This window comes from Glycine soja, chromosome 8 (genome assembly GCF_004193775.1).
Source record: "Glycine soja cultivar W05 chromosome 8, ASM419377v2, whole genome shotgun sequence".
NCBI classification, from domain to species: domain Eukaryota; kingdom Viridiplantae; phylum Streptophyta; class Magnoliopsida; order Fabales; family Fabaceae; genus Glycine; species Glycine soja.
In genome coordinates, this window is record NC_041009.1 from 6,392,381 (window position 1) to 6,408,346 (window position 15,966).

The window sequence follows — 15,966 nt, forward strand, 5'->3', positions numbered from 1 at the left end:
AAATAAATAAGACCCACTTGTTAGATTGGTTACACTAGCAGCACGCAGGGTTCTGTTCTGCTTTGCATTCTCCGCCATCATCATGCAAGCGCTTCACTCTCCCACCCTCCGCGCTTCTCCCTTGGACCCTCTTCGTGGCCCCAACAATGCCGCCGCCAACCGCCGCTCCTCCAGCGCCAAGCGCGTGTTCTTCGTCTCCGCCACGGTGGCGCCGAAGGTGTCCGCCCCGCAGCGACAGAAGGACCCCAAGAAGCGCGTTGTGATCACCGGAATGGGCCTCGCGTCGGTGTTCGGTAACGACGTGGAGGGTTACTACGAGAAGCTCCTCGCCGGCGAGAGCGGCATCACCGCCATCGACCGCTTCGACGCCTCCAAGTTCCCCACGCGTTTCGGCGGCCAGATCCGCGGCTTCTCTGCCGAGGGCTACATCGACGGCAAGAACGACCGCCGCCTCGACGACTGCCTCCGCTACTGCATTGTCGCCGGCAAAAAGGCCCTCGAAAACGCCGACCTTGCCCCCGACAACCACTCCAAGGTCTCAGATCTATTCTCCCTTCCTACATTTCCTTCTTATTTTGATAGTTTACAATTCCGAGACAATCCTTTTCGAGACACTGTCACACACACACACACACACTTACTTTTAGAGATAATTCTATTGAGTTGGACACTAAATGTAGACACTTTTTTCAATGGGAATTCGAACCTTGATTCGCTATTGGTTATTCATTTTATTATTTTTCTTATGGAAAACCCTATTTAACCTGAATTTGGGATTTTATGCAGATTGATAAGGAGCGTGCTGGTGTTCTTGTAGGCTCTGGAATGGGAGGCTTAACGGTGTTTTCTGACGGTGTTCAGGCTCTGATTGAGAAGGGGCACAGGAAGATAACGCCGTTTTTCATTCCTTATGCAATTACTAACATGGGTTCGGCTTTGCTTGGGATAGACCTTGGATTCATGGGTCCCAACTACTCTATATCCACGGCTTGTGCTACTTCCAATTATTGCTTTTATGCTGCGGCGAACCATATTCGGAGAGGGGAGGCTGATTTGATGATAGCCGGTGGGACTGAGGCTGCCATTATTCCTATTGGGTTAGGGGGTTTTGTTGCTTGCAGAGCGCTTTCTCAGAGGAACGACGACCCTAAAACCGCTTCCAGGCCATGGGATAAGGAACGTGATGGCTTTGTTATGGGTGAAGGTGCTGGAGTTTTGGTAAGGCTGCATTCACCTTGTGTGCATTATAATCAGTGTTTGGATAAACTTGTCTGTAAGGGCTTACAATAAACCGAATCCAGCTTCTACACTAAGTTCAAATCAATTTATGCATTTAACTTTTATAGAAGCTCTCCAATCTAACTTTAACAGCTGCAGTGCATAAACTGATTTTAACTTACAGAAGAAATTCAATTCATTTTACCATACAGAAAAATTTATCCAAATATGGCCTCAATCAGCATAATTGTAAAATCCTTATGAATTTATTAAAGTGGTAATTGGTAAACTGTTGGTCTTTTCCTGTGAGTGTTTGAAGATATTGCTATGTTGTATGTTTTTTTGTTCTGTGCAAGTTAATTTCTAAATCTTAAAGTGTTATAACTTGACAGGTAATGGAGAGCTTGGAGCATGCTATGAAGCGAGGCGCACCTATTATTGCTGAATATTTGGGAGGAGCTGTTAACTGTGATGCTTATCACATGACTGATCCAAGGTCTGATGGACTTGGTGTGTCTACATGCATTCAGAGCAGCCTTGAAGATGCCGGTGTGTCACCAGAGGAGGTACTATTTTACTCCTTGTACCACTCTTCTACTTTTGTTGGTAATTTTATCTGTTAAAAGGATTGTTGGTTTCTCTTCTGTTTTATTGTGTTTCTTCCCAAGATGTCTCTCTAGTTGACTCTACTTCTCTGTTACCTACTTACCGTACCTTACTTGCATATTCCATGTGTTATCAATATCTTTTTTGTGATATGGTAGGGGATGACATGGCATGTATAGAAATGGTAAACATATTTTATAATGTTGCTGCTGTGTATTATAATCTGAGTAGGTCTCCGAGATTTTATTTTCTAGCATTGAGGTTTGGATAAATGACGGCAGAGAAGTTACGTAATTATTAATATCCAATTATATAGGATAGGATGCTCATTATGCTTATTAAATATGTATCATCCTTGTCAACCAGTAATGGGTGCTGCATGGTTAAGAGTGTGTTAGGAAACCGCCTGTAAGGCAGGCTTACCATAGGAAGAAAGGGAAAGAGGGCAGAGAATTAGCAGCAGTCAGTTCAAGAGTGGAATAACTGCCTACACATGTGAGCAAGGTTGTCAAGCTATCTACACAAGCTTGTGGAGGCTCCATAAACTTGACTTGTAGACTCAATTCATAAACTCCAAAGGATTTACCAATTACAAAAGTAATATTAAAAAACTTAACTATAGTATCCAAACAAAATAGTATACCATAAAATAATAAGCATCCAACATTCCAACTTCATAACATTCTAACTTAACTATGGTAATACAAGTTAAACTTATACATAAATGACCAAATCAAAAGTTTGTAAGGTAAAAACAATTTTGGAATTCAGACAGAACACAGTTGTATACAATTTTAGCTTATACACCACAGGGGATAATCAAGTGGGTAATCAAACGTTCAGTGTCAATCAAACTTTGCACAATTTCACCAAGCTAGTGAGGGGGGCACAACACAGCACAAAAGGGGAGAAGGGTAGGCACAGCAACACAAATTCCATTTGACATTGATTTCAAGATTTCAAAACATGGTAGATTAATTTCAACTACAATAAGGGGGCAATGCAGCACAATAGGGAGCAAAGGGGTAATTGTTGCAAATTGTTGGGGGGGGGGGGGGAAGGTCTTTGCTGGCAGATTGTAATTGTCATAGGTCTGTTGTTGCAGATTGTGGTTGGTCATGGTTGTCAGAGGTCGCTATTTGGTTGTTTGACGTTATACTTGCACCAAGAACACAGATGCAGCAGGAACTTTTAGGTTGTCAGGGGAAAAAGAAAAGGCAATAATGAACTGCATAGTGAGAAAATCAGATGGAGAGAGCAGGGACTCTTTGATAGTTTTGTGTTGTGATATTTGTCTTCCATTTTGAAATTTCTGTTCATCTTTTTCTCAAGTAATTAAGTGTGCGATACTGATATTACACAATTACACTGATATCAGTAGCAAGCTGACAGCATACAGCATGTGTAATTGTGTACTACTTATTTTTTGAGATTTGGTTCAGTTTCTTAGAGTGATGCCAAGAAGTCAGAGTGTGTAAGAAACACAGTACAATTAGAACATAAATTAAAATATCTATCTTGAAAGTAAGGCTCAGGCTGTTGCGACTTATGCAAATAATGCTTTAATACCCAGTTACTCTCATCATTCCAAGAGAGAGGGGCTTAAGTCACTAATGGAACTGAAAGGATAGTTGTAATGCCATTGCTGTATGCTTTTTTGTCAGTTCTGGAAGTTAGTCTTAATGATTGCTTAATTTCTTTTATTTATATTTTACTTCTGATTCATCCTTACCATAAATTAGCAAAGTGAAAGCATAGCAATTGCCTTTTTTCAGGTCAACTACATAAATGCACATGCAACTTCCACTCTTGCTGGAGACTTGGCAGAAATTAATGCTATTAAAAAGGTTTTCAAGGACACTTCTGGCATCAAAATTAATGCCACCAAGGTATTGTCCCACTATTGACTTTTATATGCTGGTGAAAGCTCTGTTTTCTTCTAGATTATAAACCGTTATATTTGATTAACTCCTTGACCATGAACTGATGTATCTATTCTTCATTGTATCAGTCTATGATAGGGCACTGCCTTGGTGCAGCTGGGGGTTTAGAAGCCATTGCCACAGTGAAAGCCATAACAACAGGATGGCTGCATCCAACAATCAATCAATTTGTACGTATACCTAATATTTTAGGTTTAGGATTATTATGACTGATTGCATGAACTTTTGTTATTTATCATTGTCAGTGTTTTTCACCTTTAGCCATGTGGACTCAATTGCTTGGTATGGCAAAATTATTTTTGAAATTATTGGAGATCGTACCTAGGAATTTGCATGTCATCAATGTATATGAGAGCTCATTGTAACAATGTGAGAATTATTTCACATGTTAGAGTTGCAATTTTAATTTAGGGATAGTTAGTTTGAGCCAGACCATAGTGAAGATCAAGTTAGTATTAATTGTCACCATACCATTAAAAAGTCAAGTAGTATTGTTTTTGTTGCTGGGTGACTGGAGGGGGCAGAAATAGTTGTGGTTTTAATCATAAAGATTGCTCGCAAAAACAGTTAGGAAAATATTATGTCCTTCAATTGTCCCATTTTGCCTTTGAGAACCATACAAAATCATTCAGTTTGATTTTCTGGCAGCAATGTTTTTTAATTTTGAAGTTATAATATGTACTTGGTCTGGAATGCAGAACCCAGAACCTGCAGTTGATTTTGATACAGTGGCAAATGTCAAGCAGCAGCATGAAATCAACGTTGGTAAGATTCTAAATAATTCAATAACCAAAGTTTTCCTCCCCCACATGATACAGGCTATGATTTGGACCTGCTAATTGATGATTTCTTATTTCAGCCATTTCAAATTCATTTGGATTCGGTGGACACAACTCTGTGGTGGCATTTTCTGCTTTCAAGCCTTGATTGCCCAGCTTAGCTTGTCTGCACTTTATGTAGAACACGGGTTTAAGTTAATTGAAATTTTGTTCCCTCTACATCATTGAGGTTATTTACTCTAGCTGAGTCCATCATCATATATAAAAAGCTGTAGGCATGTAGTTGTTCATTTTGTGCCTAATTGTGACTTGACAATTAGCTATAAGACTATTTTGTAGTAGAACATTTTGAATATAGCTCGAAGATTTTATTAGTTTGGAGGTATACAGCAGCGGATAGAATGTCAAAGAGCTTATATTCTTAAGCATTCTTCCTTATTGTTAAGTATTATTTGAGTCTCACGGCTTCTTGAATACATGCTGGTAAGTATTATTTCAGAGTGGATCCACGAGTTTCAAGATAAATTTGTAATTTATGAAAAACAGTAATAATTTTTTTTTTATCCGTATGAATTAAATACGTTATCAGTTGATTTACAAAATTGTAAATCATGCTCAACCAATTGAAAAACAGTAATAGTATACTACTATATAAGTCACATCTTTGTTCTAATGCATCTGGATTAGTCGTTTTTTTCTTATTGAATTCGCCATGGAACTGCCGTCAACTTACCCAAAATATGCTTTAATAACTTCTTTTTTTGTTAATGAAATTTTGGACAGCCATTTTTTAATAAAATTTCATCAACTGGTGTTCTCGGACAGCCAACAAGAGCCAGTGATTTATTATACTGAACCTTTTCCGTAAAAAAAAAAAAGTATCTTGTGAATATTCACGCCTTGAAAATATTTTGTTCGGTTTAAAAAGCAATCATGAAACTTGATCGAATCCGGTCATTTGCGTTAGATTTGCACTGAGATTGGATCCAATTGTGAAACAATGAAACCTCACTCACCTATTAGAGCATTATTATAGCTAAAATAAATTTTTGGTTTCATATTTATATTTTAGGTTTTAATTTAATTTCTTATGTCTTTAAAGTTTCATCTTCGCCCCTTAAAGTTTCTCCATTATACCAAATCTGATTCTTTGGTCAATTTTTTTTACACTAGTTTGATCAACTTGGTAACACACAACAAATTAAAAGATAAACATTATGAGTGCAAAAAACTGATGAAATGACAAATTTGATCTAACCAAGGCACTATAGGGGATCAAAGTAAAAACTTTTTAACTCAAGGGATTAAATGGAAACATAAAATATAAATAAGAGAACAAAATTATATTTTAACAACATTTAGAAAATATAGAGGATTGGAAATAAATAAAAAAGAGTGCAAAAAGATGAAGTTTTAAAAGGGGGTAAAAAACGTCTTACACTCCTATTGCTTCACATACTTTTCATTGGATTTTGAAAAGTTGATTCTGAAATATAAGGATATAATGAGAAGTGCAAGAAGCAACAGCCTTTAAAAGGTACAGATTGAGCCTCGAAGTAAAAAAGCCCAAGAAAACTGTGACCAAGCATTTTCCCGCCACAACGCGAGCAAGAGGCTCCATGTTCCCGCCAAATGCAAAGCCCTAGTTAGCGGCAAAAAAAAGGAACCACCACCCTCCTTTTCTTCTATTCTTCTAAATCTCTCTCTCTCTCTTTCTATTTGTTATCAGAGGCTTCGATACGACAATGGATTTGAGCGAGGAAGTTAGGGCAGCTCACAAGCGAGAATTCTCCGATTTCTTAGATCAAGATGTATGTCCCAAACATTCTGTATTCTCCTCTCCTTTTTTTTTTTACCTTCTCATTCTTCATTTCCAACGATTTCGTTCGTGTTAAATCGTTAGGTTGGAAAGGGCATATACATGGACGAAATCAAAACCCTAATCAACCACAAGCGTCACCGCCTCATCGTCAACATCTCCGATCTTCACAACTTCCGCGACTTGGGTAACAGGTTAGCACATTTGCTTTTCTTTTTTACACTTTCAAATTTCAGTTTTTTGTCATTACTGTAGAATTTGATCCTGTATGCCAAGTTAGTTTATGCGATTGGTGTTATTCCTTATGCAGGATTCTGAGGAGTCCAAGTGAGTACATGCAGCCGTTCTGTGACGCGGTCACGGAGGCTACTCGTGCTATCGATCCCAAGTATTTGAAGGAAGGGGAACAAGTGCTTGTTGGATTTGAAGGCCCTTTTGTTTCTCGCCGTGTCACGCCCAGGGAACTTCTCTCTGAATTCATAGGTTCCATGGTCTGTATTGAGGGCATTGTCACTAAATGTAAAACTAACATTCCTTCCTCTTTTTTTTGCACCTTTCTTACTTGTTTAAGGTTTAAATGGTTGAGTGCACCCAATTTCTGGTAAAGTGACTGTGAATTAAACTTTTGTTTCTTTCTTCCCTGAATTGATTATTTAATTGCTCCCTGATAGGTTTTACATGGTCTAACTTGAATTTGAAGATTATATTTTATTTTTTTATTATTTTGAGGCAATGTTTGTTTCTTTGTTCAAGGATTTAACCTTTCATTACACCGTTGTTTAGTATAAAACCTGTGATTTTTTTTCCTTTCTATTTGTTTCTTTAAGTTAACAAGTGTACTTCATAATTTTGTTTGGCATAGAAAGCTTTTATTTTGATGATTAGTTAATATTGTTTATGCTAAGTCACTTTTAGTATGTCCTGAGTAGCATGTTGGGCATTATGCTATGTGATAATGATGGCAATGTGAAGATCTTTTACTTATTAAACTATGTAATCTCTTTCTTTTACAAGCAGCAGTTTGGTTTTATCTTTAGGTTGCTCTTTTTCTCCATTGATTCCTTTCTTTCTGTTTCATTTGGCATAAATTTACAATCACAGTTCTATATTTGAGAGCAAATACTCTGGTTTAAGGGATCTTATCTTTATTTTCATTTATAGGTTCTCTTGTAAGGCCGAAGGTTGTTAAAAGTGTTCATTTTTGCCCCACCACGGGAAGCTTCACTTCTCGCGAATATCGTGATATTACATCTAATTTGGGATTGCCCACAGGATCTGTTTACCCTACAAGGGTAATCTCAAGCCCCTTGATCTCTAATATCATTATAATCACCCGACCATGAAATTTACTGACTACAGCTTTGTTGTAGGATGAAAATGGCAACTTACTCGTGACTGAGTTTGGATTGTGCAAATACAAAGATCATCAAACTTTGTCCATTCAAGAAGTTCCTGAGAATTCTGCTCCTGGTCAACTCCCAAGAACAGTGGATGTCATTGCAGAAGACGATCTTGTTGATTCTTGCAAGCCTGGAGATCGAGTGGCAATTGTGGGGATATATAAGGCTCTTGCAGGGAAAAGCAAAGGCAGTGTGAATGGAGTATTCAGGTAGCTCCAGAAAATATACTGACATAACTCCTTTGCACTTGCTTGCTTTCTTGAACAGAAACTTGATTGACTGATTTTCATGTAGGACTGTTCTCATAGCCAACAATGTTTCTCTTCTCAACAAAGAGGCTAATGCACCAATCTACAGTGCTGAAGATGTCAAAAACATTAAAGAGATAGCTGCAAGAGATGATGCATTTGATCTGCTAAGTAATTCACTTGCACCTTCTATATATGGGCATTCTTGGATAAAGAAAGCAGTGGTTTTGTTGATGCTTAGTGGGGTGGAGAAGAACTTAAAGAATGGCACTCACTTGCGAGGGTTAGAGTTTTCTCTTGATCTCCTTTCTGTTAGTTTTTTTTGTCAGCTCCTTTTCTGTTAGTCGAAGTTGGTATTATTGAAATCCAAGTTGGTCTGCTCCTTTTCTCTTAATATAAGATTGTAATGCTAGTCTGTCTTGCTTCTTTAGTGACATCAACATGATGATGGTTGGCGATCCCTCTGTTGCCAAGTCTCAACTCTTGAGAGCAATTATGAACATTGCTCCCTTGGCCATATCAACTACAGGCCGGGGTTCTTCTGGGGTTGGTTTGACAGCCGCAGTTACTTCAGATCAAGAAACAGGTAAATCATTCGTCATGGGCTATATATATATATATATATATGCATAATTCTATTATTACATCTGTCATCTAAGGAAAAATTGTAATCTCTTTCTTCTAGGGGAAAGAAGGCTTGAAGCTGGGGCAATGGTGCTTGCTGACAGAGGTGTTGTCTGCATTGATGAATTTGACAAGATGAATGATCAAGATCGTGTTGCTATACATGAAGTTATGGAGCAGCAGACCGTGACTATTGCCAAAGCTGGTATCCATGCTTCACTGAATGCCCGATGCAGTGTGGTTGCAGCTGCAAATCCCATATATGGAACTGTAAGTGGCATTGTGAGAGAAATTTGCTGTGAAGTTTAAACTACCAAAGTTCCTGATATTGTACTGAACCTTTATTTATTTTTCTAACTAGTGGCTTTTATTGTGCAATTCTACAGTATGATCGTTCATTGACTCCAACCAAAAATATCGGACTCCCAGACTCCTTGCTTTCTCGATTTGATCTACTTTTTATTGTGTTGGATCAAATGGATCCTGATATTGATCGTCGAATATCAGAGCATGTCCTTCGTATGCATCGATTTCGTTCTGCTGTTGATGGAGGTAGATAAGAAGTTTTCAAATGCTAAAGACATGCTTATACTAGAGAATTCTTTTATTCTAATTAACTTATAACAATGTAGGTGAGGCAGCACTTGATGGGAGCTCAAGATATGGAAGAGAAGATGAAGCTGATATGGACTCATCTGTCTTTGTCAAATATAACAGAATGTTACATGGGAAGAAAACTGGAAGAGGTCAAAAACGTGATACGCTTACAATTAAGTTTCTTAAAAAATTTATCCACTATGCTAAGCATAGGATTCAACCTGAACTGACTGATGAGGTGATTTGCCTTTTTTGTTACTATTAGCAATTCCATTTTTCTTAATTTATAATGAATTTTTGCAGTTTATCCATGTTAATGGAATTTTGGTCTGCTATATGTTACAATTGCCATAGCTGAGTGCTTCTTCTGAAGTCTGATTGTTTTCAATGGTTGTTATGCTTCTGGTCCAATCCCATTATATAGACACGTGACTAACTTGAATTTAACATCAATTGACTATGTCCACAGGCATCTGAGAACATTGCCACGGCCTATGCTGATCTCAGAAATTCAAGTTCAAATGCAAAGGTTAGCATTGGGAATTGAAATTGACTCTAAACATTCAAGCCATTGTTCAAAGTAGTCTTATATTGATATCATGCTGGCTTTATGCAGACTGGAGGAACACTTCCCATAACTGCCAGAACTTTAGAAACCATAATACGTCTCTCAACAGCTCATGCCAAATTGAAGTTGAGCAGAGAGGTACTTGACTTGGCATCTACTCTATAGTGCTCTCCTTCTCTGCTATTTATAATATAGTGAGATACGTGTCCATGTTGATAACAAGTCCAGGGGCAAAGTCAATGAACCTTTTGGTCTTTCTTTTTAGTTTTTCTTGGATAACTCTTTCCATGCTAAATCATGGTTCTCAAAATTAGTATTTTGGCTGGTGGATGTTAGGAGTAGCACATACTGTTACTTTTAACCAAAAATAATGTTGGTATCTCCACTAAGTAAACGTTTGAAAAATAAAACTTTTTTTTTACATAAAAAATTCTTCTTAACTACACTTTTTATTTGCTGCAATTGCTATTCTGCTTATAAGTATTTACTGGTGGTACTTCAACAGCCTGTGTGTTTTCACTGTTGTGTTCTGTAGACTTTCCAATTGAGCCAGTACTTGTCTTGTCAGGTTTCTAAGTCTGATGTTGAAGCAGCTTTGAAGGTTCTAAATTTTGCAATATATCACAAAGAACTGACAGAAATGGAGGAGCGTGAGCAAGAGAGGGAGAGAGAGCTGGACAGGAAGCGCAAGGCTGATCATGATGAAAATGATGGTCCTGATCGTGGTCCTAAAGATAGAAGAGGTCCTAAAGATAAAAGAGGGTGAGAAATAATCTATACTTGTTGGAAAAGCTAAATAGATTGCAAGCATCTTTTCGTTCTAATTACCATAATTGGCTTACAAGAAATTTCATTTATTACCATATTCTATACCAGAAACTAAATTAGCATGCTTACACAAGACTTCTATGTTGCCATGTAAATATTAAGGGGGTTGATGTCTAGATTTCTTAAAACATATTTGGCCATTAATGAACTATCAACACATCTTGTCTTTTTTTTTTTTTTTGGCTAGGCCAACATCAACGGATGCCATGGAAGTAGATGATAACTCAGCAACTCAAGCTGCTGTCGGACCCACCCCTGAAAGGTTGGTCAATTGCCAATTCCTTTCTTGCAGTTTTGTTTTCTTATATTCCTGTCTCTGCTCTACCTGTTTCTGACGTAAAATAACTTTTTATTGACTTGCAGAATTGAAGAATTTAATTCTCTATTTAATCAGCATATGCATGCCAACCGCCTGGAACAAATAACTATTGCAAACTTAGGGAATGTTATCAACAGAGGGCAAGATCCACCACCTTACAGTGCTGCAGATATACTACTCCTATTAGAGGTATGATCTTCTGATGCATTTCTAGTGCCACCTTCCCAACATGAACTACGTTAATAGTATATTTTCTGAAATTTCAGAGGTTGCAAGACGACAATAGAGTCATGATAACTGATGGAGTGGTGCATATGATATCATAAAATGTAAGATTGTTGCACAATCTCTTGACGAATATTCAGACTGGTATGCAAATTTATAAATGGATTATTTTATTATCATTAATGGTTCAGAAGCTTGTCTTCATAATTCACTTTTAAACAGGACTCGGTTACATCTCTTAACATTACTTTTGCTTTTCAAAAAAAAAAAAAAAAAGTTACATATCTTAACAATTGATTCTTGTGGACATCAAATCAGAAAACAAAATTATACTCAATGATGAGCGCATTAGTTTAATTAGATGTGTGTTTACAAAATTTGATATTGTAAAACTTAATTTGCATTTTGACAAACTGCGGATGAATTTCAGGGAGCAGAATTTGCCTGCCAGGGTAGCTTCATCTTACGCCGGAGGAAGGAGACTTGAGAAGGATTTGCAATTTTCAGAGTTTGTCTATTTACTTGCTATCTGGGAGTTCTTTGCTAACACTTCAACAAGGAAATAGCCTATGTGATTGCATTGGCATACTCTTCATAGAATTCTTTATAATGACCTTTATCATCCCTTAGTTTTTCTTGTTTTGTCCATAATTTGATACTGGCCTTGTCTTTTATGTATTTCAGTGCTCCTAACTGCCAACTATGCGTGTAAACAAGGCTTTAGAAATGACTATTTTTGGTCTCCATAATTTTAAGTCCTGCCTTCCTTTTGGCAAATGGTATCTGGATTTTAACGTACCTGATAACATTAATCACATCACATTCTGCATATTTTTATACTAGAATTTAGAGCACCCTTAAAAAATTGTAATAAATTGTGTACCTCTTGATTACAATTGAGATCCAATATCTCTATTCTCTAAGAAACCTTAAGATGTGGTAGTGTCTATTCCAAGAACATGATCTATTCTGTAACTGAGATATTGATTGGAATGTAGTGTCTGAGTGAAAAAAGGATATTGGCCTCAGTACATTTACAATATTACTTTTATATGAGAGCATGCTTAACAATAGAATTAGCCCAAATGAACTCATGTAATGTAATTCGTAAACTCGTAATGAATCACGTAATACTAACATGCACTGCTAGGAATTGTACCAAGTTATCTATTTAAGCCGTTTATAAAATTAAACACACCAATTATTAGATTTTCAAACGATATCTACCTCTGTCTGTAGACATTTTAAATTTGCTTCTTCATTTCTATAAGGCTTTTTAAGTTGTCTCTTGTATTAATTATTATCATTATCATTATTTCTTTTTTTTTTTATCAAAATATCCTTAATTAGTGATCTCACTATAGTTAATTATCCTTACACGATTATTAGCATGGCTCCTTGTTCCTTTCTTTTAAAAAATGCCAAATTCATTGCGACATTTGTAATAATTTTATTGTGTCAGGGCTGGTACTTCATAGACTGATTGAGTCATTCTGGACCACGTGCGTAGCGTATAAACATCAAAAGGCTAATATTTAAAAACATTAATTAATTTAGCTGCCAGTTATTTTCTGGAAGTTACTGTATTGCCTGAGACAAACAAGGGAAGGGACAATAATATAATGAAATAATTCCACATTTCAATCCATACTTTTTTTTTGCTTTAGATTGTCGTCAGGAAGAAAATCTGAAATGGTTTATATATTCTTTTACTGTAGCATGTACTAGGAAGTAGGAACCATTAACCAAGAATTAGAAATAAGAATGGAAAACTGAAGAGGTTGAAATTACGGGTAGAAATGAGCCGGGCAGCTTGTCAAGAGCCTTCGACTCGGCCTATGTAAGGCTCGGCTCAGCTTGGCTTGTTTACTATAAAGGTCAAGCTCAAGCTTTTTAAAAAAAAAATTTAGATAAAAAGGCCAAGCTCAAACCATAAAAAAAATTTGTTAAGTTTGACAAGCCGGTTTGTTTAACTAATAATAATAACTTTATTTTATCAAATCTTATCTTATCCAGATTTTATTCTATCTAGATTTTATTTTATACAAATTTTATTTCGTCCAGATTTTATTTCATCCCATCTTATTTTATCTTGTCCAGATTTTATTTTATTTCGTTTATGGGTTTGGACTTAAAATAGATTTGTAAGCTTTGGGGCTGAGGACCTATATAACAGCACCAAAGTTTTTAGTTTAGTGAGTTTTTTTTCGGAGAGGAGAATAATTTTAGGATTTTAAAATTTCAATTTTTATTACTGTTCGTGCACACTGTTCACGTAGAATAAAATGCAAATCATCTCTAATCCATACATTTTTTTTGATATACTTTGTGTTTTAACGACTTGAATTCAATATGATTTTGTTTATCAATTATTTTTGAATTTGTACATTACTTATACGAAATTTTATAAGTTTCTTTTTTTAGTTAGTATTTCACTAGGTTTTAAAATAATTAATTAATCAAAAACGTCTTTAAGCAGGCTTTTAAATAGGCTCGTGAGCCAAGCCAAACTTTTATATAAGTCGAGCCGAGCCTTAAAAAAAAGCCTATGACAGGTAATGAGTCAAGCTCAAGCCTTACATATTCAACTTAGGCCGAGCTCAAACCTAGTCAGGCTTGGCTTGGCTTGGCTCATTTCCACCCCTAATTGAAATGAACAAGGAATAGCAGAGAAATCTCTCCTAGAAATTACCCCTCTCACTAAGAGCTAATGCTGAATTTACAAATCACAACACATTCTCCTCAACCCTGCATCCTACCTCCCCTATTTATATTATACCCCTCTAACTAACTAACTACTCCTTGTACCCTAGCAGCATGAGATGGTTTACTATCAATCATAATTGTTCCTAAAACCTAAACAAACAGCTAACTTCCTGAGAGAGAGTGCAGGTTATGAGGAGGTAACAGAGGAAAAGTCTATCAATTTTGTTGCTCCCGCAATCCTATGATTCCTATCTGAGAACATTGAGGATAAGTATATCTTGTTTTTTTTTCTCGAAGGTGGAACATAAGTACATCCAATTAAGGAAGTAAATGTGGAAATGAAGTACTGCTCTTAATTATCATAATCCAAAAAGAGAATTAGGATCATAGTATAAGTGAACAAGCATAAACTGAAAAACTGTGGCCATCTCTAGTCACCTTTTTATGTTTCAAGTACAAAAGAATTATTTCCAAAATTTAAACAAGTTATCTCCTTTTCAACTCGATTACTACTCAATCAAGAGTCTAACCAAGAACAAGAAACTTATAAATCACCCTAATCCCTGAAACTAATAATTCTGGAGAAGTGAGGGTTGCCCAAGAGACCAATTTGTAGGAAGGGGGAAAGACAGAGGCAGCAATGTATGAGACATTAGTTTTCCAACACCAAGAGTTTATTTGTCAAATTCCCATATAACCCCTCCATCTTCTGCAATACCAAAACAAAAGACCATGGCAACAACCTCTAATTTAAAATTAGAACAAATAAGAGTAAAGTAATCATTTTTCAAGCAACTAAAACTTTGTCATTTAACATATGAGATAGCCATAAACTTGAAGCAAGCTAGCTGAAGATGCATTGAACAACACAAAATACTTAATGCATAATTCTGAACGTTGATAGCTTGGCAACTGAAAACTTTTCATTAAAAAAAAAAGGTAAAATGAGTTGAACTTCTCCCATAAGTTAAAATCAACTTATGCACTTTAACTTTTATAGAAGTTCTTTCATCTAACTTCTCCAAAAACTGAGAAGCATAACTTGATTTTATAAAATTCATTTTACATTTTTATGTTCTACTCCTATAATGGAAAAATCCATTTAGTTGGGCAATTTGTTTCTTCAACAAAAAAGTTGATGCTTGGGGTGAAAATTTGAAGATGTAACTAGCTACCATGATAGTAGTTGTTCACTCAACTTTGGCAGTACTTTAGGAACATTAGAAAATCAGAAATCGCTTCCAAAAAGTAAGGCCTTCCATCATTTTAAAATTACAAAAATCAGGGCTAACAAGACTGACCGAAATGAAATTTTTGTAATTTCAACAATTAAATTGACGGGTACCAATTTGGTGCACCACTTTCAACAAAATCTAAATGTCCAAACCTAAATTGAGAGTTTAATGACAAAGGAAAACGAAATACCTTTAACTTTCTTTTCAATCCAGGTCTCTAAAAGCATTCCAGCAGCTACACCACCACCAATGCATGCGCTGCAGAATAAAATGGCTTTGGGTAGCGGCCATCGTGGAAGGAAATAGAATTCAGGAATTTCCCTAACTTTCTTTGGTAATCGTTTCTTCAATGCTGGTTTAGCACTCGGATTTTGCTGCATCTCGCCACCAACGGCCTTCCAATCCACCCCTTTGAACGGATCTTTCGCATCCTCGCTTCCCATGATGCCACAATTCTAAACCTTATAATTCACAAATTATGCTAGTGATGAGCTGAACCTAAAAATTAACAGCACCGGTGCTTCCAGTTGCAAACGCCGGTTTCAGATGGTTGCGCCGGCGGTGAGGGTTTCCTTTCAGTTGAAGTGGTGAGGATTTTCTTGTGCTTTGTGAAATTTTGCCCAAATAGAAAACGACGCGTTTCGGGTTTTTTTTTTTTAAGAATGGTGAAAAAAAATTAATTTAATTTCTAAATGAATAAAAGATGAGATAATTAAGTCTTACCGATAACAATAAATTACTTCTAAAATTTTATAATTTAATATTAAATTAATTTAAAAAAAACATATTTTATTATTAAATTAATCCTTAAAAATTATAATTTAATAAAAAAATAATCTCATAAATTTAAT

At 36.2% G+C, this 15,966-nt stretch overlaps 3 protein-coding genes across 4 annotated transcripts; 2 read left to right on the forward strand and 1 right to left on the reverse strand.

Annotated features, from left to right (window-relative positions):
* LOC114421479 (3-oxoacyl-[acyl-carrier-protein] synthase I, chloroplastic-like) lies at nt 1–5,022 on the forward strand. Its single transcript, XM_028387413.1, has 7 exons — nt 1–535; nt 787–1,218; nt 1,611–1,784; nt 3,600–3,713; nt 3,836–3,937; nt 4,466–4,532; nt 4,627–5,022. The coding sequence occupies exons 1-7, from the start codon at nt 83–85 to the stop codon at nt 4,692–4,694; spliced, it is 1,410 nt and encodes a 469-aa protein (XP_028243214.1). The 5' UTR covers nt 1–82; the 3' UTR covers nt 4,695–5,022.
* Nucleotides 5,023–6,090: 1,068 nt separating this feature from the next.
* Nucleotides 6,091–11,968, forward strand: LOC114421480 (DNA replication licensing factor MCM3-like). Of its 2 annotated transcripts, none has more exons than XM_028387414.1 (17): nt 6,091–6,357; nt 6,450–6,559; nt 6,676–6,884; nt 7,527–7,657; nt 7,736–7,974; nt 8,060–8,296; nt 8,445–8,599; nt 8,699–8,907; nt 9,024–9,189; nt 9,270–9,472; nt 9,704–9,763; nt 9,851–9,940; nt 10,371–10,564; nt 10,818–10,892; nt 10,994–11,138; nt 11,216–11,318; nt 11,605–11,968. In XM_028387414.1, the coding sequence occupies exons 1-16, from the start codon at nt 6,292–6,294 to the stop codon at nt 11,273–11,275; spliced, it is 2,349 nt and encodes a 782-aa protein (XP_028243215.1). In that variant the 5' UTR covers nt 6,091–6,291; the 3' UTR covers nt 11,276–11,318; nt 11,605–11,968. The 2 variants fall into 2 exon arrangements, with proteins under 2 accessions (XP_028243215.1, XP_028243216.1); XM_028387415.1 differs by having other exon boundaries at nt 11,216–11,278.
* A 2,243-nt stretch (nt 11,969–14,211) lies between these two features.
* On the reverse strand, nt 14,212–15,747 carry LOC114422955. Its single transcript, XM_028389525.1, has 2 exons — nt 15,306–15,747; nt 14,212–14,589 (listed from the first exon to the last, which is right to left on the reverse strand). Exons 1-2 carry the CDS (start codon nt 15,556–15,558, stop codon nt 14,555–14,557), a joined length of 288 nt encoding a protein of 95 aa, XP_028245326.1. The 5' UTR covers nt 15,559–15,747; the 3' UTR covers nt 14,212–14,554.
* Between the last annotated feature and the right edge of the window lie 219 nt (nt 15,748–15,966).

Bases quoted from the DNA above. Each gene is read 5' to 3' on its own strand.
- LOC114421479 (XM_028387413.1), top strand. From the start codon at position 83: ATGCAAGCGCTTCACTCTCCCACCCTCCGCGCTTCTCCCTTGGACCCT. The intron at 3,938-4,465 runs GTACGTATACCT...TCTGGAATGCAG, and splicing joins ATCCAACAATCAATCAATTT to AACCCAGAACCTGCAGTTGA. The intron at 4,533-4,626 runs GTAAGATTCTAA...TTCTTATTTCAG, and splicing joins GCAGCATGAAATCAACGTTG to CCATTTCAAATTCATTTGGA.
- LOC114421480 (XM_028387414.1), top strand. From the start codon at position 6,292: ATGGATTTGAGCGAGGAAGTTAGGGCAGCTCACAAGCGAGAATTCTCC. The intron at 6,885-7,526 runs GTAAAACTAACA...TTTCATTTATAG, and splicing joins TGAGGGCATTGTCACTAAAT to GTTCTCTTGTAAGGCCGAAG. The intron at 8,297-8,444 runs GTTAGAGTTTTC...TTGCTTCTTTAG, and splicing joins AATGGCACTCACTTGCGAGG to TGACATCAACATGATGATGG.
- LOC114422955 (XM_028389525.1), bottom strand. From the start codon at position 15,558: ATGGGAAGCGAGGATGCGAAAGATCCGTTCAAAGGGGTGGATTGGAAG. The intron at 14,590-15,305 runs GTATTTCGTTTT...TTGGTATTGCAG, and splicing joins GATTGAAAAGAAAGTTAAAG to AAGATGGAGGGGTTATATGG.